The sequence below is a fragment of the Canis lupus genome, chromosome 1, assembly GCF_003254725.2.
Source record: "Canis lupus dingo isolate Sandy chromosome 1, ASM325472v2, whole genome shotgun sequence".
Classification (NCBI taxonomy): Eukaryota; Metazoa; Chordata; class Mammalia; order Carnivora; family Canidae; genus Canis; species Canis lupus.
This window is the reverse complement of record NC_064243.1, coordinates 92,187,215-92,213,626: the sequence shown is the minus strand read 5'-3', so window position 1 is coordinate 92,213,626 and position 26,412 is coordinate 92,187,215. Positions and strand designations below refer to the sequence as shown.

The following is a 26,412-nucleotide window of genomic DNA, read 5'->3' as shown; positions in this document are numbered from 1 at the left end:
TCCAGCCCATGTTGTTGAATTTTAAGTGAGTTTCTTGTAAACACCATATAGTTGGCTTGTGTTTTTTGATGTACTTTTAATTTTTGTATTTAGACCATTTATATTTAAAGGGAATTATTAATATATTAGAACTTAAGTCTACCTTTTATTAATTTCCTCTGGTTCCTGATCCTCTGTCTCTCTTTTCCTGGCTTCCTAAACATTTTTTAGCCTTCTATCTTGATTTATGTATACTGTTTTTTCCCAGTATATCTGTTTGTATAGTTTTCATAGAGGTTGTTCTGGATGTTATAAAATATATGTATGACATACAACATTTTACTGGTATCAACATTTTATTACTTTAAGTGAAATGTGGAATCCTTTCTTCCATTCAGTTCCCTTTACCTTCCTCACTTCTGCACAGCATTGTCTTGAGTATAGGAGAGGGTCACAGTTTGTTTTAATCATCAAATATGACTTACGAAACTCTTGAGGAGAAGGACAATCTATGGCATGTATTCATATTTCTGATCTTTCCATTGGTTTTTCTTTTTAATCCCTGATGCTCAAAATGGATTCTTTTATTACTTTCTTTATTTTTGAATAAAATTCTTTAGTGATCTTGAAGGGTAGGTGTGCTAGCAACAAATTCTTTGTTTTCCTTCATCTGGCAAGGTTTTTATTGCATCTTCATTCCTAAGGGATAATTTTGCCGGTTGTAAAATTTGATATTTACAACTGTTTTCTTTTAGCACTTGAAAAATGTTGTGGCACATCCTTCTGGCTACCATGGTTTCAGATAAGAAATCCACTGATATTCAGAGTGATGCTCCCTGTAGCTAAACTGTTAGTTCTCTCTGTTTGCTTTCCAGATTTTTTCCATGTCTTTAGTTTTCACAAATATAATATTATGGCTTGGCATGGAGTTCTTTGAATTTATCATATTTGGAGTTTGCTCAGTTTCTTAATTCTATAGTTTAAGGGCTTTCCCCCCACTCCTTTTTTGCTATTTTTTTTCAAACCAAGTTTGGAAAGTTCTCAACCACTATTTCTTCAGCCCACTGTCTTCTCTCCAATCTAAGATTCCAATAACAGAGTTGCTGGATTTTCATTTGTTTATTATTGCTCCATTTTCTCAGAGTCTCTGTTCACTTTTTTTTTGGTCTATTTTTTCTCTACTGTTCAAATTAGGTAAATTCTGTTGATCTGTCCTCAAGTTCACTAATTCTGTCTCTGCCATTTCTACTCTACTATTGAGCCATCAAGCAAATTTTTATTTCTACTGTGGTATTTTCAGTCCTGTATTTTCTACATCATTCTTTTTGTAATGGCTGTTTTTCTCCTGTGATTTTTTAATTATTTCACTTGTTTCAACAGAATTCGTAATTGCTTACTGAAGTATTAATATGGCTACTTTAAAATCCCTCTTGGATGGGGCACCTGGCTTGCTCAGTCAGTAGAGCACGCAACTCTTAATCTCAGGGTTCTGAGTTCAAGCCCACACTGGACATTGAGCTAACTTAAAAAAAATCCTTGCTGGGTAATTCCAATATTTAATGTATCTTGGTTATTGTCCTTTTTCATCTGAGTTGTGATCTTCCTGGTTCTTGGTAAATAACTGATGATTTTTTAAAAATTATATGCTGGACACTTTGGCTATTATTTTAGAAGAATCTGGGTCCTCTTTAAAGGTTGTATTTTAGCAACCAATTATTCTATGGTGGTGCTAGTGACAATTTAATTCTCAGAGCTCTTGTACTATTTTCATCTGCTTGTTTTATCTTACACTAGTGGGGTTCCCAAAGGTCCAGGATGGTGCCACCTAAAGGGATGGAAAAAGTTTCCCTAGGCCAGGCTGTTTGGTGCCTCTCTGCATAGAGAAGAGACTCTCTGACCCATGGGGAAAAGCTTCCTGAGCCAGGCAGCCAGTTGTGGCAGGATTCCCCTTCCTGGTGCTACCCAACCACCTGATTTTCTAGGTAAATGGCATAAACTTCAACAAGGCAATGTCTTTACACAAGGGATTCACTTGTGTTATTGCAACTGGAAACCTGGAAATCATATATGATTCTTGTGAAGTAGAAGGGAATTTACCAAGAATGAATAAAGCTTAGGTTAGAGTATCCTTCTTTTGTAGGAGCCTTTTCCAAGACCCTAGGACCTAAATGTGTTTACATGTCACATATTCATGTATATTTGCCAAAGTAGCTTATTTTAACTACAATTAATTACAATGCTTTTTTTTTTCTCTGGCTTCCTCTTTATCACATTCCCTCATGTTGCTGCCATAAGCACTTTTGAGATCTGGCTATGAAGAAATTGTTTTATGAATATATTTAGATTGGATTCAGTGAGATAACCTTCTTTGATCCAGAGACACTCCTACATGTGTTGAGTTCTTGCTAGATGTTCTCACATGGGGGAGCTTTAGGAAAGTTCCTAACCACTGCCCATGCTGACTTAGCCAGCTTTGTGTCACTAAGGTTTAGGACCTATGGTTATCTTGCATTACGAGCATGACCTATCTCACTGAGATGGGAAGAGGAGGAGAGGAAAAACTATAGAGAGGATAAATAATATTTGAAATTTGGGGAACCAGAAGTTAGGCCGTAAAAAATTTTTCCAATCATCAGGTATGTAATATCTAGTGTTTACCTAGCTAAACATTAGAGCATCCACTTACCTAAATATTGGAACATTTGATACATAAAATTGCCTTGTCAAAACAGAAGTTATCCTTTGCCACAAATACTCAATAATGCAACATATTCCATTATAAACAATCCATATTTTGTTTAGATGAAAATTGCATGAAATAGAATTTCCCAGAATTTTTTATATAGACTGCAAGGTTAAAGCTGTACTCCAAATAGTAAGTATAGCTATATGTGACATCAGGTGTTTCATATATTCCAGTTCTCAATAATAAGACCAAAGTTGATCAATCATACTACAACAAAGACTGAATTATTTTCCTTTTCTTTATCTACAAAATAATCTGATAAAAGCATTATCATAGAAAAGGCAATATCAAAGAGTTTACTGCCAAAATGTTCCTAGCAGTTGATTGATTAAAAATAGTATGTCTTTTTTATTTTTTGGATTTAGTAATGTTTATAGTATTTGGCAGCTTTTTAAAATTTGTAATTTGTTGTGGCTTCTTTTCTCATTCTAAAGAAATACTCACTTTTGTATCTAATTTACTGTGAGTAATTTTATATTTCTTTTCTTAAGAGTGATCTCACACAACTTGAATCTCATTTGACTCTTTTCCTACTTTCAGAGCCATATCCAGTCTATCTAGGAATTCTGTTATTGCCACCTTAACATAGTAGTAAGAACTTTTTTTCTCAATCCCCACTGCCACCACCAATGTGACTACTCTTTCCTCCCATCTGGACAATGGCAACAGCTTCATTTTCCTTGGGCAGAAACCTCTTAATCTCATGTAACCAAATCTACCATTTTTTGGTATGTTTTCTAGACTTGACTGTCTTGCTTTCTCTCCATCCCAAGGTTTAAAAAAAGTCTCTTAATTTTTCTTCTGATATTTTTGTCTTGTAATTTTTTTACACTTCTATCTTTAGCCATTGTAGGAGACTTTTATATTCCTTCAGATATCATTTAACAGAGAAAAACTTTTTTTCTATGAAATAAAAATGTCAGCATTATAATTTACTATGTTCATTTTAGATTTCATTTTATATCAATTAACTATTGTCTATTATTGTGTTACCATGTAGTGCTTTGATTACAGTAGATTTATAGTACTTTTAATATCTGATAGAGGAAGTCCACCTTTAATGTCATTTTTTAAAATGGAAAATTATTATACATTCATTTTCTATGTGATTTTTAAACTTATTTTGACCAGCTAGAAAAAATACTGTGTTATCATTCTGATCAGAACTGCAATAAACTTAATGTATTAATGTAGGAAGGACTGTCTCTCCAATTTCAGACCTTGTTTTATGTCCTTCAATAAAATGTTATCATTTGCTTCATTTAGATCCAATCCCTGTCTTCCTAGATTTATTTTGGGTAATTCATTTTTTATAGTGCTTATAAATGGATTATTTCCTATTTTAACTTCTAATTGCATAATATTGGGAGAAAGAAAAGCTATCAATTTTGTATGTGGCCAGCCACATTAATAAATCTTCTTACTAGTACTAATAGATATTTAGCAGGATATCTTGTATGTTCTAAGTACATTAATCATACCAACTGGAAATGAAGATAGTATTATCTTTCCATTCTCCATATTAAACTGTTCTTTTATTTTTCTAGCCTTATCTATCTTCAAAATATGTTGAAGAATAGTGATAATAGCAGAAATCCCTGTCTTGTTACTGATTTTAATTTGAAACTGTTTGTTGTATATAATGTAGTTGTTGGGTTTAGGTAGAGATTTTTTTTTCTTAAATCTTGTTTAAGTATTGCTGTGGGTGGAATTATGTCACTCCAAAATTCACACATGGAAGCCCTAGCTCCCTATGTGATGCAGATTGGATCTTTAAAGAGGTGATCAAGCTGAAATGAGGTGATGGATGGAGAACTAGGGCTCTCATGAAGACAGGAAGAGATACCAAAGCTCACACTCTTTCCACCACATGAGGACACAGCAAGACGCGAGCTATCTGCAAATCAGAAAGAGATCTCCCCAGAATCTAACCAGGCTCGTACCCCGATCTCAGACTTCCATTCTCCAAGAGAGCTTCCTCTTTTCTCTCCCAAATGAGAATTTATCAGTGTAGAGGCAACCGTATAAAGCTGTAAATTGTGACAAACAGTCATACCGTTGTCTTCCAGCCCTGCAGTTCTCAACTGCACTAATTTTGTCCATCAGGGGACATTTAGCAGTATCTAGAGACATTTTGGGATGTTGTAACTGGGGGACAGGGTTGTGTGCTATGGGTGTCAAGAAGATAAAGGCCAAGAATGCTGTGAAGTTTTCTACAATTGATGAACAGCTCCCCACAACAAAGACTTACCTGGTCCAGTATGTCAGTAGGGGTCACCTGGGTGGCTCCATGGTTGAGCATCTGCTTTTAGCTCAGGTTGTGATCCGGGGTCCCAGGATCAAGGCCCGTGTCGGGCTCCCAGCATGGAGCCTGCTTCTCCCTCTGCCTGTGTCTCTGCCTCTCTGTCTCTCTATGTCTATCATAAATAAAGAAATAAAATCTTTTAAAAAAAATGTCCATAGTGCCAAGGTCAAGAAACTCTGCCTGGCCAAGTCCCTGAAATCTCCTGTCTCCTAGAGGGAAGAAAAGGAAGATGGTATCCCAAAACTAAGTATGAAATACCCCATCCTGGAGACGCCTGCTCCATGAGCTGGCCAGGCCAGGATGAGTGAAGGGCTGGTCCTCAGAGCATACAGATTTGGTGGAGCAGGACTGCTCATTTGGATAGTCCTTAAAGTAGAAGTACGTAGTAGGTCTTGGTCTTGGGTCACATAACGAATGGTGCTGAAGGTGTCCACACCTCTTCTCTCTGGCAAGTGTCCTCAGAACATGGGCTGGGCAAGTCAAGAAACTGGTTGAGCCCCTAGGATAATCTTTTAAAAATTGAAGTTAAATCATATCACTGTTCTGCTTAAAGGTCTACTCAATAAATAAAGTAAAATTTGAACTCTTTACTATGTTTACAAGACCCCCTCTGATCTGTTGTAATTCTTTCCTGTGGCCCTCTTTTCTTTACCATTTCATTTCAGACACATTCAGGAACTTCCAGTTCCTCAAAGGAGCTCTTTCCTCAGGGTCCTTTTTATGGGCTCTCCACCTCGCACAGAAAGTTCTCCATCCCCTCCACATTTCACATCGTTTGCTCCTTTTCTTGCTTCAGAATTTGGTTTTTAAATCTACTACCACACAGGCATTCCCTGGCCACCCTATCCAAATGTATTTCTGCCAACAACAATACCCACCCTGTTACTTACCGCAGGCAGGGATTTTCTTTTTGGGTGGTCACAATGGCTGAGTGAGTGGTCAGCAGCCACTCAAATGTATTTTTCTCCTAAGGGAAAACTCAGAAAATACTGGGTTTGTCACTAAGAGAATTATCTCTCCCCTCTCCTCCTTAGTTTGGTTTTGGAACCCTACGGTTTTAACAGAATTCCAAATTAGTTTTCTAAAGAAAAATCCTGTCCCTGAGAACTTCTCAATTCCTTTAAGATTGCATACAAATGCCAGGAATACTTTAGAACTGTTAGCCATATAGGAATTAATATGTATATAAGAACACTGGTGTTAAGAAAAGGGAGAAGGGAAAAATTATATTTTTGATCAAGGTATCAACTACTTAAAGTCTCTCCAAATGGCTTGCCGAGAAATACTATTTGGCAAGACATTTCTCAATCTGGCTTATGTTGCCTGTTGTAATTTTATTAAGCCCAGTATGTTAACATTTTTTGAACATATTCCCAAAGATATTTAATGATAGATAACTCTTTTAAAAAAATCAATCAATAAAGTAAACATGTAGCATAAACTGGCCATTGAAGGCATGCTAGAAATTGGAATAAGAAAAGCAACACTGTGAACAATGAAGAAATAAACCCTTGTGTCTTTACTAATGAAGTAAAGGGATGACAAGGGGTGATAATTGCTTTGAAGAAGACTTCTTTTACCAATTTTAACAGGAAAGTATTATCAAATGCCATGATTGTGACGGTCTCTCCCCCTAACTTAAACTTTTTGAAAATAGAACCCACCCTGGATATCAGAATTTTAAAGATAAATGTCAAGACCCAAATTAAATAAGTGAATGTAAGAAAGGTCCATTCAGGAGTCATATTTATGGACATGACTTATTCATATACATAGCACTTTCTGGCATCTACCAGCTACTTGTTAGAGTGTTAAGGTTTTATGGGTGTGAGCGCTCAAGACTTTGAATGTGGACTCCTTTTATTGTCACCTCAGATCAGGTGATACTTTTGCTTTTAAAATGATGAAATTAGGCCCTCAGTGAAATTGAGGGAAGAGCCATCCTGCAGCAGATGCTCTCCGGCTAACTCAGAATCATTCATGAGAGTTGTCAATTTGTTCTTCCAAAAATATCAGTAAGAAGAGAAGAAAGCAAATGTTTTTGCTATCAAGGCATAGACATTTGGTCAGAGCAATAAAATTGCCTCAAATGCCAATAAATAATAAGGAAAATGTGGAATGAGTAACTTCCAAAGTTATGGAAATAATTTGACTGTGTCTTACTATATGATAAAAATTGACACGATTCCTAAGTACCCACAGATGGAAACTCTACTTGAACAAGACGTTAGAGCAGAGTCATGATTGTGGGCCTTATTATAATCATGGCGTCGCCAGGAATTTTGTCTGTTTCAAAACAATTATGTACATATATAAAATGTGTATACATGTGTGCTTAATTCTCTAGTGGTGGTGATTAGTTTGCTTTAAGCCAATACAAATTCTCATATAGCAAATGTTACATTCTTAAAAGATACTTAAAAGAATAGGGCCTCAAGTGAATCCATGTGTATAACCACTTCTAATCTGTTCATAGTTAACAGGCCTATCAGTAAAGGGATTAAAACCCACATTTTAAACTCAAGTAACATTACAATATCAAATAGACATTCACGGTCTGCTTCTGCCACACAAATTAACCCTTAATTTCTTTGGCTCAAAATGGAAATTAGTAACATTAAAGAAGATATGGGTAGAAACCCCACAGCAGAGAGATTTAATATTCCTTTATATACAACCGAATCAGTTTGAAAAGCATTATGATAAACTGGTTCAGATAGGATTGGAAAGCAAGGAAGAAAAAAAGAGGGAAAAAGTTCTGTAGCCTAATGCAATGTGACGGAAAGGTGGGAACTTCAGTCTGGCAGACCTGGGTTTGAATCACAGCTCCTTAATTATGAGCTATGGGCATCGAGCGAGGTCCTTAATCATCGGGGGTTTCCTGCTTTGTGAAGTTGGGATAATGAAACATCACAGGGATATGAGTTTAAGGACGTAATGAATACAGAATGCTAGTGCAGTAGACGTTTGGTAAATGAGAGAGATTCTTATTTATTGAGTGCCTTCTACCTCCGAGGTGCTTTAGATATGTTGTCTCGTTTAAACCTTGAAATCTGATTCCTTAGCTTTGCTATAAATTGGAAATACGTGGAGAGACTTAGAAATTATTGATGTCTAGCTCCTACCCCCAAAATTCTGGGGCGTGATCTGCGGTTTGAGATATTAAAAAGCTCACCTGACGATTCCAATATGCAACAGTTTAAGCATCACTGCCTTATGACAATGCAGTGAGCTAAGTATTAGCATACCCATTTCAGAGTGAAGAAAATAGAATTAGGAGATTGATTTACTCTAGATTACATGGTTAATGTTTAACCATGAGGCTATGGGGAAAACAGTCTTGATGTATTATTTTGTAATAATGCTAGGTCACCAAAATAAAGAGTTTAAAAATAGTATGTAGAGTTCAATGTTAATTTCTTTTTACTCAAAAAGCTAATCTTGTAGGGGCGCCTGGGTGGCTCAGTCGGTTCAGAGTCCAAGTCTTGATTTCGGCTCAGATCATGATCTTAGGTTTGTGAGATAGAGCCCCACGTCCAACTCCTTGCCAGACATGGAGCCTGATTATAATTCTCTTTCTCCCTCTGCCCCTCTCCTGGCTCTCTCTCTCTCTTTAAAAAAAAAAAAAAAAGTATATAAAAAGACTAGAAATATATCTACCAAATATATTTGTCAAAAATATTTTGAGGGTAGGATGAAGACTAAGTTTGGTTTGGTTATGTTTTGTTCTAAAGATTTATTTATTTGAGAGAGAGAGGGAACAGGGGCAGGAAAGGGAAGAGCAGAGGAAGAGAGTCCTTTTTTTTTTAAATGCTGATTTTTAAAAAAGATTTTATTTATTCATGAGAGACAGAGAGAGAGAGGCAGAGACATAGACAGAGGGAGAAGCAGGCTCCCTGTGGGGAGCCCAATGCGGGTCTCGATCCCAGGACCCCCAGATCACGACTTGAGCCAAAGTCAGACACTCAACCACTGGTACCCCAGGAAGAGAATCCTTAAGCAGACTCCCTGCTGAGCTCGGAGCCCAATGGAGGGTTCGACCCCAGGACCTTGAGATTCTGACTAAGCCCAAATCAAGAGTTCAATGCTTAACTGACTAAACCATCCAGGGCCCCTTGTTTTGTTTTTTTGCACTGTGATGATTTTCACAAATGTTCAACAAAGAATATATTTTACCCATTTGAGGGGGGAAAAAAGCACAAATGTTATTTCTTTAAGAATCAGAAAACTAAAGAATGAGTGGGTTTTAAGTTCAACTCAAAGTATCTGGAGAACATTTCAATGACAATATATCCAAGAGGCAGAAGGATGCATACTGTAAACACCTGGACTCAAGGTGTGGACTGGTTATCTAGTTCTCCTCTTGGAAACATCCTCCAAGAGGCCCACCCTTACCGTGAGCCTTCCATCACTGTAAGGTAGTAACAAGTTAAAAGACTTTCTTACCAGTCTGACATCAGGATTTGTATCGTCTTCTTTTTTTTTTTTTTAATTTTTTCTTTTCTTTGTTCAGAGCGGGGGTGAGGGACAGAGGAAGAGAGAGAGAGAGTCATCATCAGACTCCACACCCAGTACCGGGCTTGATCTCACAAACCCTGAGATCATGACCTGAGGTGAAATCAGGAGTCAGATCAGATGCTTAGCTAACTGCACCACCCAAGTGCCCCTGTTTTCTTCTTTTAATTTCCTCTGCTGTCATCTTAGCGTAGCCCTGAAACTCATGGCTTGAAGATTTCTGTAGCCTTTTAACTGGTCTCTCTCATTCCAATCTATCTGTATTTCAATATATTCTGTATACCTCTGCAGTAGTACTTGCAAAGCTTCAGTAAGCCTTCTTCTTAAAACCATGGTATTTTCCAATTGTCTACTGAATGAAAATCAAATTTCTTAGGCAAGCATTTAAGACTCTCCATAATATGACCCCTTGCTGTTGTTTATTTTCCACTCTACTCTCCTGTCAAACCTGATTCTTTGCTCAAATACACCACTTACTTGTACACTTCAGGCCTTTTATGTACGCCTCCTCCTCTGCTCCAGATGTTCTCATGTATTTGCACCTTTTCAAATTCTGCCCATTCTTTGAAACTCCGCTCCCATGCTATGTCCTTCATAAAAGCCTCCTCCTTTATTCCTGTCGGAAGTGACTACAACTCCATGCAAATATTACACTGACAGGTAGCACTCATGGGACATTATCCCCCACCTGGAATGTGGCTGATGATTTACAAATCACAACAGATACTCACTTAATTCTTTTTTAAAAATTCTTTATTTAAATTCAATTTGGGGGCACCTCAGTGGGTCAGTCAGTTAAGCATCTGCCTTCAGCGTAAATCATGATGCTGGGTTCCTGGGATAGAGCCCCTGGTTGGGCTCCCTGCTCAGCAGAGAATCTGCTTCTCCCTCTCCCTCTGCTGCATCCCCTGCTTGTGCTTTCAGTCTCTCTGTCAAATAAATAAATAAAATCTTTTTTTTTAATTCAATTAAGTTAACATATACAATATTATTAGTTTCAGGGGTAGAATGCAGCGATTCATCAGTTGCATACAACCCCAGTTGCTCATGACATCACGTGCCCTCCTTAATGCCTGTCACCCAGTGACCTCATCCCTCCTCCCCACTCCCCTCCAGCCACCCTCAGTTTGTTCCCTAGAATTAAGAGTCTCTTATGGTTTGCTTCCCTCTGATTTTGTCTTGCTTTATTTTTTCCTCCCTTCTCCTATGTTCATTTGTCTTGTTGCTAAAACTCCACATATGAAGGAAATCACATGCTATTTGTCTTTCTCTGATGGACTTAATTTCGCTTCGCATAATAACCTCTAGTTCCATCCGTATCGTTGCGAATGGCAAGATTTCATTCTTTTTGATGGCTGTGTAATAGATACTCATTTATTTCTCACAAACAATCCGTGAATGTAGATACTAGATTTTTTTAAATTGAGAGAACGTGTGGCCTGGTACCATATGACCAGTAAGGGACATAGTCTAGGTGCAGATCCATTGCTTTTCAGGACAGAGATACAAATCCTGAGAGCATCTTTTGTATTTTGGAAAGTTGTGGTAAAATACACACCACATCTTAACCATTTTTAGGCATAAAGTTCAGTGGCACTAGATATGTTGATATTTTTGCACAACTATCACCACCATCCATTTCTAGAACTTTTTTCATCTTGCAAAACTGAAACTATGTATCCATTCCCTCCACCCTCCAGCCCCTGGCAACTACCGCTCCACCTTCTGTCTCTATGAATTTGATCACTCTGGGTACTTCATGGAAGTGGGATCATACAGTATCTGTGGGGTTTTCTGTGATTGGTTTATTTCACTCAGCATATGTCTTTAAGGTTCATCCATGTTGGAACATGTGCCAGGATTACTTCCTTTCGAAGGCTGAGTATTACTCCCTTGTATGTATAGACCACATTTTGTTTAGCCATTCATCTGTCAGTGGACATTTGGCCTGCTCCCATCTTTTGGCTACTGTGGATAATCTGTTATGGATATGATTGTATAAATATCCACTGGAATCCTCTTGCAATTCTTCTGGGTACATGCCCAGAGGTGGGGAACCGCCATACTATTCCAGAGTGGCCACACCACTTTACCTTCCCTCCAGCAGCACACAAGTGTTCCATTTTATCCACATCCTCACCAAGACTTGTTATTTCCTTTTTGGGATTTTGTTTTTGGCAGCAGCCATCCTAATGGGTACAAAGTAGATCTTTTGCATCTTGAGGATGGAAAACAGGAGTTACAAACTCAAACATCCATGGGGACCAGTGAGGTCTCAAAACACAAGTAAGGTAGGCCCATTAAGATGCTAAGTAGCACCACTCAAGACTCTCAGTTCAAGACGCAGTGGTAGCGTGGCATTTGGAAAGCCCATGGTTTCTTAATTGCCGCAGTCATGAATCAGCGCAGTGCGTTAGAGCTCTGGCAGGCAGACCTTTGTGATATCTTCTGGTTTTTAAGCATTGAAAATGCATTTAAATTTAAAACCTTTTGCAAGCCAATCCCGGCCCCTGGGATCATGCCCTGAGCCGAAGGCAGACGCTCAACTGCTAAGCCACCCAGGCGTCCTTGTGGGGAGCCTGCTGCTCCCTCTGCCTGTATCTCTGCCTCGCTCTCTTTCTGTGTGTCTCTCATGAATAAATAAATAAAATGTTAAAAAAAAAAAACCCTCTGCAAGCCAATATTCTGAGGCAACGAGGTTTGGATGAATATAGGATCTCTGGTGTGAATAGAAGCCTTCCCACTTTTGAGGTGGGAATCACACTAGGAGGCGAGACAGCAGGAATTCCCAGTCCATGCTGGAGTGTGGGTGCAGAAACCCAGTGCCTAGAAGGTGGCTGATCTGGCAACGGAGAGTTGATGGCTAACAGCTCCGATACATTGGGCTCTTGCTTCTCAGGGTCTAGAGGGATCACACTGGACATTTACCTTCTCCCCCAAACCTTGAAAAGCATGCCTGCACCTCATTTCTGTGCTTTAGACACAACCACTGGTCAAGGTTGTTATACCTGTTCTTGCTGCAATGCCCTTCTGCACTAGGAGACAGAGCTGGGGCAAACTGAAATTCTCTCTCAAGATATAAAGAAACATATGTGACCCTTGGAAACACATCAGAAAGGAGGTTGGGTAATGGGTGTGTACATGGGGACCATGAGAATGTTCTCTCATACTTGCCTCTGGAGAAGGACTGTATCCTATTAGTAACACCCAGGACTGTGTAGAGCAGGGGTTGGCAAACTCTGTCTGCAAAGGGCCAAATGGCAAATATCTTAGGCTCTGTGGGCCACTTAAAAAGACTGTCACATATTCTTCTCTGTCCTTATTTTTTCTTTGCTTTTGACAATCCCTTAAAAATACAGATAACCTTTCTCAGCTTTCTGGCCTGGAGCCAGATTTGGGCCACGGGCTGTGGTGGGCGAACCCCTAGTGTCAGAGGTAGTTGCCGCTACCTTGTGGGCACCTTGCCTTTCTAGTAGTTGTTAAGAGCCATTCAGGGAAGAAATGATTCCCTGTATTCACTGCAGTTTCTGGCAGAGTGCCCAGTAAACAGACAAGCTCAACAAATATTGGTAAGTAAAGAAATTCATGCTTAAGAAGGGAGTCTTCAAATATTCTAGGCAAGAGCTAACCTTCTTAAAGTTTCCTCTAAAAACACAGTGTTAGTAATTCATCAGAAAGAGATGGTGCAACTCACCATTTTATGGCCTGATGGGATGGGATGGGAGGAGCAAGCCTGCCTTTCTGGATGAGAGCCAAAAGGGGCAGGGTGTTTTCTTCTTCTCTGTGTAAGAGGTGATGGTAATGGCACCTCTATTTCATGGAAAGAACAAAGATGATAAGCATAAAAACCCAGTAGGAACACCACAGATCTGAGATGTTTTCACATCCCAAATTTAGGGCGGACACAACCATTGCACAAAGCTTGACTTTTGTAAGAATAAATGTATATTGTGAAATGTCTACTTTAAAGGGGATTTTATAATGTTCTTAGGTTTCCAATATAAAATGTATACTCCAGTAATGGTTGGAGGGCAGAATTTTATCTCTAGATCAGTAAAATTACTTCCACCTAATAAATTTCCTTATTTGGCTTATGCTTGCAGTGCCCCGTGCCGCCTCTTGGCACTCTGTAAAATGGGGATGTTAACATTCTCAGGTCTCTAGGATACCAGTGTTTATACCAATCAGGGGAGAGTATGTGTTGGCACAGTAGACAGCTCTGAATGTGATATGAGGGGCCCCCGAAGAGTGTCTAACCTCAAAATATTTCATTATTAGCACTCAAGAGTGACATCAGAACTGTAAAAAAAAAAAAAAATCCTTTGGGATAAAGCACAAAATCTACCAGAGTATCCTGTTAAAATGGAACACCTTGGAAGAAGCAATGACACACTAATTAGCTCATTATCACTAATTATGTACCCAAGAGAAATCCATTTCTCAGGCCGCTAACGCTTCACTGGGCAGCAGAGGGGAAGGATTCGATAGTAAAAGAATTATGGGGCCCCACAACCTGTTGTGGAAGTCAGTCTGGGTAGGGATGACATGAGGACCCTAGGAAGTGAAGGGAGATTGTGGGTGGGGAAGAACAGAAAAGAAAAACATGCTGGGAAAACACAGGGCATATGAAATATATGGCTACTTCTTTCATAAAGTTAACCTGACTCATTAAAGAGGCTAGAAATTTAAGAAATGCAAATAAACTAGTTTCTTAATAGATCCTTACGGGCTATAAGAACCCATTATCAATGTTGCAGTATTTCAGGTATTATTGAAATTGAGGGGGGAAGAAACCAACATGTTCCAAGAATATATTATGTGCTCACTCATTATTCAGTTACCTCATTTCATCCTTACAACCACTCTGTGAAAGAGGCACTAATCCCCTCATTCTACAGATGAAACACTTAAGGTCAAATACCCCATATGACTTGTACAAAGTGTAAAGTTTAGAGCTTACTAGTACTTGCTGCGAAGTCCTATGCTGGCGATTTAAATGCATCTCTTATTTAAACACCAAAGCAGCCCCTGAAGTAAACATTAGTAGTTGGGTTTGTTTGTTTGTTTGTTTTAATTTTATGGATCAGTAATTTGATGCTCAGCCGGTTAATCAATTTGCTCGAGATAAGTGAGGGTAGGGCACCTGGGTGGTTCAGTCGGTTGAGCATCCAACTCTTGGTTTTGGCTTAGGTCATGATGTTATGGGTGATGAGATAGAGTTCCCAGTCCATTCTGCACTTAGCTTGAAATTCTCTTCCTCTGCCCCTCCCCCCATCTGCACTTGCACATGTGCATATGCTCACTCTCTCTCAAATAAATAAAACTTTTTAAAAAAAAAAGATAAGCGAGGGTGCTGGGATTCACATACACACACAGAATTAAAGGTCTGAGTCCTTACCTGGTGGATTACATTGCCTTCAGGATGAGAAGTCCTTCCTTGTCTTCAGACCTTTGAGCACCTTCCCATCTTGCTATACTGCCTTGCAAAATGTTATATAATGTAAGCCATGTAAAGAATGAAAATGTAACAAGCTCTCTCCCTTAGATTGCCAGTTTCTCCTTCTCCTTCATTTCCTCCTCCATCTTCTTCTCAGGACCTAACTGTCTTTAGAGATATAGGACCTCCTTTCCAATTAGGGGTGGGTAGTAAGAGACAGAAGGGACCATACCAAATCATGTGAATTAAAATCTCTTAGATCCATTTCAGGTTGAGTATTAATTTAGAGCAAAGTTCAAATCCCTATAGGTCTCTTTCCTCTCTCTATTTCCAAAGATGAAGTATGTGTTCAAGAAGGAAGCAACTCCTTCCCCATGGTATTAAGAGGCTTTAGGAGCCTAGGTGTGTATTTTGCCTGCCTTGTCTTTTGTTTTGTCCTTGATGACATTTGTCCCACTTGACAATGAGGTACCACATTGGCACCTCCTATTAAAACCTGTGAGCTTTTATGTATACAATGGAATATTCCTCAGCCATTAGAAAAGACAAATACCCACCATTTGCTTCAACGTGGATGGAACTGGAGGGTATTATGCTGAGTGAAGTAAGTCCACTGGAGAAGGACAAACATTGTATGTTCTCATTCATTTGGGGAATATAAATAATAGTGAAAGGGAATATAAGGGAAGGGAGAAGAAATGTGTGGGAAATATCAGAAAGGGAGACAGAACATAAAGACTCCTAACTCTGGGAAACGAACTAGGGGTGGTGGAAGGGGAGGAGGGTGGGGGGTGGGGGTGAATGGGTGATGGGCACTGAGGGGGGCACTTGACGGGATGAGCACTGGGTGTTATTCTGTATGTTGGTAAATTGAACACCAATAAAAAATAAATTTATTATAAAAAAATAAAATCAAATCTGTGAGCTGTTCTTCTTTGGTGCTGGCTTCATCTGTCTTCACCCAATCTGGTTCCTGTCCACGAACGATGGTGTACAGCAATTGGTTCTATCATGGGGCACAGCGGATGGGCATCAGGCACCTGCTGGACACATACCACCATAGCCTCCAGGCATAAGGGGTCTTCAAAGGTGCTGTCCTTGTATTCCCTTATCCCTGCTGGTAGCTTTCTCTAGAGTTTCTGCATGAGGTCCCCTTTCCCTGCTGGAAACTTTTTGGGTCAGGGTTCATAGGAATGATAGGCACCAGTGAGCTGAGCCTTGGGTATATACTTATGTGACCTTCTTAAGGCAAATGGAGATTTAGAATTCCCTGCCAAACCAACACTGGCTTCAGTACAAACTTGGGGATGATCTCCAGATTGACTATGCCATCTGCCATTCCTAACTGGTTGGGGGAGGAGAGGAAAGACTACATGTCAGATGCTGTGTCTCTCCAAAAAGTCATAAAACATACCTGTATGAATTGAAAACTTAGGCCTATACAGAATCCTGCACACCAATGTTTATAGCAGCTTTATTAATAATTGCCTCAACTTAGAAGCAAACAAGATGTCCTTCTATAGGTGGATGGGTCACACACTGGTCCACCCATACAATGAAATATTATTTATTGATAACAAAAGGAGCTTTCAAGCTATGAAAAAATAGGAGGAATCTTCTTAAAAAATACTTTATTTATTTATTTATTTGAGAGAGAGAGATAGTGAGAGAGAGCATGAGCGGGGGGTGGGGGGGGGGGGGAGAAGGGAAGCAGGCTCCCTGCTTAGCAGGGAGCCTGACCTGGGATCATGACCTGAGCCAAAGGACCCAAACGACCAAGCCACCCAGGTGCCCCAGACAGGAGGAATCTTAAGTACAAATTAGTAAAAAAAGAAGCCAGTCTGAAAAGACTACCTAGTATCAGATTCCAACTATATAACATTCTAGAAAAGGCAAGAATATGGAGACAGTAAAAAGTATCAGTGGTTTCCAAGGACTCAAGGAAAGGGAGAGATGAAGGTAGAATGCAGGATTTTAAGGGCAGTGAAACTATTCTATATGATGTGGTAATGCTGGATGTAAGTCATTAAACATTTGTCAAAACCTATTGCAAGTTCAACACAAAGAGTGAGCCCTAATGTACACAATGGACTTTAGTTAATATGTGCCAATACTGGCTCATCAATTGTAATAAATGTACCATAACAACGAAAGATGTTAATAATAGGGAAAACTGTAGGGTAGGGTAAGAAGATATGAGAACTGTGCTTTCTACTCCATTTTTCTATAAACCTAAAACTGCTTTAAAACCTATTAACTGGGATCCCTGGGTGGCACAGCAGTTTGGCGCCTGCCTTTGGCCCAGGGCGCGATCCTGGAGACCCGGGATCGAATCCCATGTCGGGCTCCCGGTGCATGGAGCCTGCTTCTCCCTCTGCCTGTGTCTCTGCCTCTCTCTCTCTCTCTCTGTGTGTGTGACTATCATAAATAAATAAATTTTAAAAAATAGTTAAAAAAAACCCTAAACCTATTAACTTTTAGGACGCCTGGGTGGCTCAGCCGTTGAGCATCTGCCTTTGGCTCAGGGTGTGATCCCGTGATAGAGTCCCAGATACGGCTCCCTGCATGGAGCCCGCTTCTCCCTCTGCCTAGGGCTCTGCCTCTCTCTTTCTCTCTTTCTGTCTCTCTCATGAATAAGTAAGTAGTAAGTAAATTAATTAATTAATTAATTAAAATTTTAAAAATAAAATTAACTTTTATTTTAAAAAGGCATGGAACAAACTTCCATTGGGGCCCCCTTTAGCATATATTTTTTTATTCATACCACCCCTTTCCCAGGCTTCAGTCTTGAAGGTAACAACCACTATGCCTGATCTGCCTTTTCCAGTCCTATCTCCAGAAACCTGAAGGACTATCTCTTACTTACCCCTACTGGCTTTCAGAAACTTAACCTTATGCCTTCCTCCTTCCTGGGGAGATATCTGCTCCCTTCTCTCTTCCTACAGGAGACAAAGGTGCAAGGCAACAATGAAAGGAAACATCCTATCAATAAGGAAGCTGTATAAGAAAGTATATTGCAAATCTTATTCCTAAATATACAAGTAGAACAAAATATTTGTAACATAGGGCAGGAGCAAATAGTATACCTCTAAACACAATCATAAACTTTGATTTTCTAACACTTGTGAGATATAAGATATGTACAAAAAAGTACATTAAGGCATATAAGTACAGTTTGATGAATAATTATAAAGCAAACTACTATGTAGCCACCAACTGGATAAATAAATATTTCCACCCTTGTCAAAGTCCCCACTTCTACCTCATGTGCCTCTCCTTGATCATAGCTATCTTCCTGCCCCTGGAAGAAAGCAATAATCTGATTTTTTGATAATCAGTTCTTTGGTTTTTTAATAATTATAAAATTTTAAAGTCAAGAATGACCTATCCACAATCTTGTCCCATGTATATTCCAGATTCAAACTTTAATGCCAAGACAAATAATATATTTCCAAAAGTCACACAAACTGGTGGTAGAGGATCAGAAACCAATTCTTTTGACCTCCAGTGCTCTTTGGTGTATGTCATTCATGTTTTAGGAACAAACAGCAGAGGATGGGAGGGGCAGTGTGTGTTGGGGTACCTAGTAGTGATATTAATAGCTATACTTTACCATGTGCTCACTATGTGCCTTACAACAACCCATGTAGGCTATGCTAGATGCTATCATCACTATTATTTTTGTTATTGATAGAAAATTGGTAAGGAAATTGAGACTTGGAAATAGTTAAGTTGTCAAAAGTCAGACGATTAGTATGCAGAAAATCTGGATTCTAACTTAGCCCCCTCCTTGATCCAGAACTTGGGCTCTTGCACACCTCGTTTTTATTTAAAACAATTATTATCTTATTATTGTAAAAGTAATACATTATTACAGTTGAAAAAAGTCCCAGAGTTGTGAGTCAGGAATGTATTTGTCTACAATAGCAGGAAGACCTCACAAATGGTGTAGAGAGAGGTTGATCTGATTCACACAGAAGACTGGGGAGGGGCAGGTAGGTAGAACAAGGCTACTCACTGCAGCTCTGTGGTAGCACTGGGGGCCCAAGCGTTTTTCATTTTCCTGTTCCACCATCCTTAGTACATAGATCTTTGTCCTCAGTGTTGTCATGAAAGCAGAAAGGAGTTCCTTAATTTAAAAAAAAAAAAAAAAAGACAGCTTTCCATGAAACCCTTAACTTCTGTCTCACTGTCCGGAGTTGTGTCACATGGTCCGCTTAAGAGCAAAGGAGCCTGGAGAAGTATATTTAGAAAAGCACACTGTCATCCGGACCAAATTGGAATCCTGCTATTAAGGGTGAAGGTGGAATGGATCCGGGGAAGTCAACTAGCATCATCCTCCACAAACATCATAAAAGGTTTCCAGGTGAAACATAAAGAAAGGTCTTTCTACTACTTCTGGCTAGCATCTTCCTCCCATGCAAGAACTGCAATTCCTGTTTGAGTCAAATTCAGAGGACAGAGTGGGCATGGATGGAAGGAAAAAATGGAACACCTTTAGTGATGCAAAAAAAAACCACACCAAAAAAAAAAAAAAAAACAAAAACCCCACATGTAGGGAGGGGATAGAGAGAGAGAGAGAGAGAGAGAGAATGAATCTGAGCATGAAAGATGAGGGGCGTAAGGTGTGAATTGACAATGGGCCTTACGGCGAGGCAGAGGAGTTGAGCTGCTATATTATTTTTTTTAAGATTTTATTTATTTATTCATGAGAGACTGAGAGAGAGAGAGAGAGAGACAGAGACACAGGCAGAAGGAGAAGCAGGCTCCATGCAGGGAGCCCAACATGGGACTTGATCCTGGGTCTCCAGGATCAGGCCCTGGACTGAAGGCGGCGCTAAACCGCTGAGCCACCCGGACTGCCCTGCTATATTAAAAGACCAAGTAAGCCACTGCAGATTTTGAGGAGAAGAGTGAAATGTTTCTATAACAAGAAAAATACACGTTAGTTGTCATACTGAGATTCTTAATCTCCTTCCAAGTTGAGTCAATACAGTTATCAACACTTTGCTGCTTACCACCTCCAGAGCAACATGCCAGAGAATATGAATAGATCACTGGAGCATGATTCACCATTAATTAACAGTATTATTCTTGTTAGTGATTTATAAAAGACAAAGGAACAATTACTGTTTAACCGTAAATCTGTGTAGATATGAATGTCCCTGGATTTCTAAGTTGGTTCTGCTTTTAGGGTCCTCTGAAAAGCCATATGAATATGATTTAAGCTTTAAAATGATCTGCTAATTCCATTCAGGTGCATTGTAAAATTCATTGGAAAATACTTCCTTTCTTACCGCTTCAATGCTTCAGAGAATATCAATTGTATATTTTTTAATTGTTTGAACTGTAAATTTTAGAAGTGGTAAAAAGGGGACTTTCTGCAGATGCTGTAACAAAAGAGTTTGCACTATTTTAATGAAATATTTTGAGACAGTGCTTAGTGCTGTTGGGAGATTGCAGTACCCAAAGTCCAAAAATTCTTCAGAAAGGCAGGAACTTGTTTTTTCTAATTCGTAAGCAATCTGAGCTTTTAAAGGAATCTCCTGTTATGATATTTAAGGAAGTAACTTTTCTGTGATTCTGCCTACATGTGTCTCCTCCTGTAACAACATGGGTTTGATGGACTGACTGTATTTTGGAACCACCTTAACATATGAAACATCTTAATTTGAAGACAGATTTTTTTCTATAGTTTTTCATTTGTTTTTGGTTTTTTTGCAAGATGAAAATTTATTTGTGGAAATGTGTTCTCTCCTGGCTTTCTTTATGTTTCCATAATAATTTTGAGTGTGAAAGTTGATTTTCATCTACACATTTCACTTATTTTTACCAATCTCATATTGTTTACCATAAAAAGAGTCATTTCTCAAATGTATTTGTCTATCTCACTGATTCTTATTGCTGAATTTTGATAGCAGCTGATCATACAGATAGCAGTAAGGTCAGTTTGTATCCACCAATGCGTAGTACATCTGATTTTAACTTTGAACTATGTGCATAAAATTGTAAATGATATTTTAATGGAAATTAAATTCATTTAAGAAAACACATTTTGGGGGCACCTGGGAGGCTCAGTGGTTGAGCGTCTCTCTTTGGTTGGGGTCATGATCCTGGGGTCCTGGGATTGAGTCCCGCATCGGGCTCCCTCAGGAAGTCTGCGTCTCCCTCTTCCTATGTCTCTGCCTCTCTCTCTCTCTCTCTCTGTGTCTCTCATAAATAAATAAATAAACAAATAAATAAATAAATAAAATCTTTAAAAAAAGAAAACTTTTTTTGCTACTATAAAATTACTATAATAGTAGCCATTTATATTTTAAAATATGCATAGGGGGATATCTGATAAGATCTTGGTGGGAAAAAATACAATATTCCCAAATAAAAATAAAACCTAAAAAAAAAAAACCCCACATAAAATAAAAGCTAGAGTTCCAGAGTAGGAACTCAGTGAGAGCCCTTTGGAACAGAGAACTGGACTACATGGTCCTGCTCTGTCTAGATTTGTTTTTTCACTAATGTCAGTCACTAATTAATGCTGCTACCACCAAAAATCTAGTCTCAGACATGAACTGTTCCTCCTTAACAGTCTGGCCCAAAGTTGACCTGTGGTCCTTCCTTTAATATCAGGAAACAGAGTCAAGACTGAGAAATTCAAAAAATTTGTTATTAAAAATTGAAGGAGGGGTACTTGAGTGGCTCAATCAAGCAGCCAACTTGATTTCAGCTCAGGTCAAAATCTCAAGGTCCTGGGATGGAGCCCCATGTTGGGGTTCCTGCTCGGCTGGGAATCAGCCTGAGATTCTCTCTTCCTCTGCCCTCCACCCCATTCTTACTTATACTCTCTCTCCCTCAAATAAATAAATCTTTTTAAAAGATTGAAGAAAAGCAAATTGAAAATGAAAAGATCTAAGAAAACTCTTCCTCTAGGTTTGTAGACCCATTGAAATTCTGGGGAAGCCTAGTTAGGTAGGGTAAAGCTAGTTGCTGCATCAGGCAAACTATAACATCTCAGGATTTTGACACAATATATGACTATTTCTTGCTCAACCAAGGCTCTTTCAATTTACACCTCAGCCATCTTGCACACATATTCCAAGGGCTCAGTGTCTGGCTATATCATGCAGATGAGGAAAAGATTTGGAGACTTAACCCTGTGTGCTGGAGGCTATGGGGGATAGCGATGGGCCATGGAGCAGTTGCTCTGATGGAAAGTGCTGGAGACAAAGGCAGGAGCTCCAAGGCTGCCCTCTATTCTTGCAGGTAAAAAAAGTTTACCTACCTTCACACGTTGGAACCTACCAAGGTGTCCTAGTGAAATCTATGGCCTTGACTGAACAGCTTATAGTGTCTTCCTCTCCCTTCTTCTAATAGAAGCGCTGTAATGAGCTCGCAAAAAGGTTAAGCCATTTCTCTGCTTTGTTTTTCCACTGCAAAGTTGTTTGGGTGAGTGCAGATTTTGTCAGTCTGCATGCCCTGTTCTTCATATTTAAAAAGGAAAAAAAATACTGACTGATCTGGGTGGGATTAAATCTGGAAACAAATGAGATAAAATTTCTTCATGCTCCTTCTGACCATTTTTAAGCATAGTAAAATCACTTTGCTGTCCCTTGAGGTGTCAGTGGAAAAACAGGCAGGGTGTGGAAGTGCTTCCAAGCTGCTTTCTTGCATGTAGATATGCTTCTTACTCCATTCCTCTGGGGCTCGGGGCACCTGTCTGAATAAGACTAATGACTAATTTTCTCAAGCCTGGTTGGAACTGGACAATGTATATCCTTCCCAGGTATTTTTAGGTTTTTCCCCCCTCCATTTTTTCCTTCCCTTAGAAGCCTGAGAAGTACTTACTTCTGGCTAAAATAAAAATCCTAAAACTTACAATTTGAAACAATTAGTTGAAAACATCTTTGATCAAACCATGGGTATTCTGAGTCTGATACAGTCACTCAGGAATTAAAGTCAAAGGGGTCAACCGTTAGATTCCACTGAAACCCCAAAACACAAAAGTTAGAAGAAGGATAAGACATAATAGTTCACGAAGGTCAAGCTGGATACAAAATAAGAATGAGTTAGGAAAAACATCTGACTTAACTATACTATATATGAGCAATTACCTTGAAATCTGTGGTATGATAGTGATAGTGATTACCTGAAGCAAACATAGTTAATTGCATAAAGTATAAAGACAAAGAAAAATGATATTTTATCCATATCTAATTCTAAGTGTGAGAATATTCTCATTCTAGATGACTGACTCCAGATTTTTATTAAAGAAATATCCTCAAAGGACAAAAGAATAGCACAACAGTCCAGATTTAGTTGACATGAATTTTTTTTTGGCTCAATACCCCATGTCCTTAATTAAGCTCTCTAGTGATTTAATGGACAGTAAAGATTAATTAATTAAACGAATGCCTATTGAAATTCTACTTTTGTCATAGGTATTTGACCCTTGATTTTTTTGGAGCTTTTCAACCACTATGAGACACAGATAAATAAAAGATGATATTAGAAAGGAGTAAGGCCATGACAGTGTAAATATACATGCACATGAAGAGGCATCACAAATCAGTCTGGGGAATTGGTGAAGACCAATGGTGGTTGACAAGCTGAAACTCTAGAGTCAGACTGGCTGGGTTTAATTCCCTACTGTATAATGAATGTGATTGTTGTATGACCTTGTGCACATTGGATCATCCCTCTAAACATCAGTTCCTTAATCTGAAAAAATTAAGAAAATAGAAGCCCCTTTGTTAAGGAGGTTTAAGTGAGATTATATATTAAAGCATAGTGCCTCTGGATGGCAAATGCTCAACTTATGTTGGCTATTACTATTGACAGAAGAGGTGATGCTTGACAGGCCTTCGTAAATGAGTAGTAGGAGTTTAAGAACAGGGCAGTGGAAGACAGCCTCTCAGGGAGAAACCATGACCTGGGATATAGACACAAGCACACAAAACAGTAACATTCCTGGATAAAAACAAATGGTTTGTACCTATTCTACTTGAATAGAATGGATGTCCTCACAGTTGGCATGTGAATATAACATAAAAGGCTTGCTACAAATATTTGTGATCCACCTCTGGAATTCCTTCGGAAAGATCCTTCCAGCACTGGTTGGTTTGGTTTCTGCTCTTCATCTAACCCTCAGGTTTGGATTGTTCCTGCAGACCTCATCGAGTGCTCCAGAGGACACAGCTCTTGGTATTTTCCCACTGGCTTCAGGAACTATAACCACATCTGAGATACACTTCACCACTGAACTCCCATCACCCTCCTGGGTACTCTCTAGCTTAGCCTGTCACTGATCCTATACCACCAGACAGCGGGGAAGACTGGCCCATTTTCTAGAGAGATAGGCCCATGCCAAATCATAATGAGCATTGTGTGTTCCACTTAGGAATCTGCATAATACCCTAAAAACTCTGAAGAACCACTGAAGAAGTTTACATAGAGGAAAGATATAATCAGATGTCTATTTTAAGATCATTCTAGGGGCACCTGGGTGGCTTGGTCAATTAAGCCTCTGACTTTGGCTCAGGTCATGATCTCAAAGTCCTGAAATCAAGTCCTGTATCAGGAGTCTGCTTGTCCCTCTGCCCCTCCCTGGGCTCATGCTCTCTCTCTCTCTCTCTCTCTCTCTCTCTCTCTCAGATAAATAAATAAAATATTTTTAAAAAGATCATTCAGTAGCAGCTTCTACATCAGATAAAAGAAAATCCATTGGGAGAGTCTGTTCAAGTAATCCCAGGGAGATGATACTGTTCTAAGACAATGGCAGTGGGGAAGAAGGAAAAACAGAGAGTATAAAGAGATAAAGGGTGAAGGAAACAATGTTCTGAATGGACTCTGTGACTCACTGGCTATAGGAGGTAAGTAATAGGAATCTAAGATGACTACCAGATTTCTAGTTCAGGCAACTGGAAGGGTGGTGTTGCCATTCATCAAGAAAAGAATACAGGATAAAAAATTAAACTTGAGGATAAAAATAATAAGGTCAGATGTTGGATATTTTGAGTTGAAAGCATTTGTGGGACTCTAAGTAGAGATGCTTATTAGCAGAGAAGTCTGGGCTCCTTGAATATTCAGATTTTTAAATGAACGTATGGAAAGGGACGTGCTTTACAAAGATGATGATTCTTGTTTTCAGGTGAGGTATATACTATTACAAACAAGTAATTGTTCTGTTCTAAAAATTTGTGTCTGGTGGTTAGAGATGTATGATGGAATCCTGGAGCACCTTATTATCATTAGAGTGACTGATTGAATCAGACCAATGTTTCAGCAATCATATTCTTTACCTTTTGCTATATTAATAGGCATTTCTTTTAAAGCATTTTTGAAAAATCTGGATTCATCATTAATTTAGGAGGGCCTACTCATTTATTTGGGAAAAAAATTATTTGTGTTTAGTCAACTTATACGATCATCAGTATCCTGGAGGGGCAGCATGGTGAATGTAGGTCCTTGGCAGGGTGTGTATTCTGTCTCTGTAACACTGGAGAAATTATGACCTAGGAAAAATTATTTAAGCTCTCCATGCCTCATTTTCTCAATAATCAAAAATAGTAAATATAATAGTACCTATCTCTTAGGGTTGTTGTGAGGAGGAATGAATACACAGCTCAGTTATGGCAAAAGGAGAATCCCCAGTAAATATTAGCTATCATTATTATCCAAAATAATACAGCAAAACCCATTGGAAAGCATCTCTTCTCTCTACTGCATTGTTTTAGTGTCACTTAGGGTAAAATCATGTTGTGAACATAGGCATAAAACATTGCAAATTATATGCTGCATTGATTTTTTTTTTTTTAACTGAGGCGCCTGGTGGCCCAGCCAGTTAAGGGGTCTGCCAGGGTGCTGGGATCAAGTGCCATATTGTGCTCCCTGCTCTTGGGGAGCCTGCTTCTCCCTTTCCCTCTGCCTGTTGCTTCCCCTGCTTTAGAGTAGAACATTCCTTGAAATTTAAAACTTGCTAATCCTTTATAGATCATTATAGATCAAACACTGAAGCTCAGAGAAATAAAGTGATTTCTTCAAAACAACACTGTAATAAAGCTAGTTCTATAACCCAAATTCAAGGTAAGTTGGGTAAACTCTTGGGATGCTATTGCCAGGAGAAAGTTGCCCAAATAATATGCAACTTTCTTTTCTTTTTTTTTTTTTTTTTTTCAACTTTCTTAATAGGAAGTGCAAGAGATTTTCAATCATTTTGGAGGTCACTGGGGGGAAGTTTAGGGTGGTCTGACACTAGTATCCCATTAATGTGAAAAGGAAGGTGTGTTAGGATGAGGAGGATAAGGACTCTTCTTCCTTTAAAAGTGACCATCTGCAGGCTTCAGAACTGGAAAAGGCAGAAAAAAAAAACTCCAATTATATAGCTTCCAAGTACATTTAAAAACCCACTTACAATTCATTAAGTTCCAGACCCAT

At 39.0% G+C, this 26,412-nt stretch overlaps 1 protein-coding gene across 25 annotated transcripts in view; it reads right to left on the bottom strand.

Moving 5' to 3' along the window:
• Positions 1 to 10,280: 10,280 nt before the first annotated feature.
• Positions 10,281 to 26,412, bottom strand: part of LOC118353861 (uncharacterized) — a 31,576-nt gene continuing 15,444 nt past the window's right edge. For 3 of the 25 annotated variants that reach the window (XM_049092580.1, XM_049092588.1, XM_049092582.1), the window contains 6 exons: positions 19,001 to 19,111; positions 17,849 to 17,921; positions 13,240 to 13,355; positions 12,720 to 12,788; positions 11,639 to 11,734; positions 10,281 to 10,474 (listed from right to left, as the gene is read on the bottom strand). In XM_049092580.1, coding sequence (XP_048948537.1) covers positions 10,466 to 10,474; positions 11,639 to 11,734; positions 12,720 to 12,788; positions 13,240 to 13,355; positions 17,849 to 17,921; positions 19,001 to 19,111 — 474 coding nt within the window. In that variant the 3' untranslated portion in view covers positions 10,281 to 10,465. The other 22 variants (XR_007401472.1, XR_007401477.1, XR_007401497.1 and 19 more) reach the window with 21 other exon arrangements.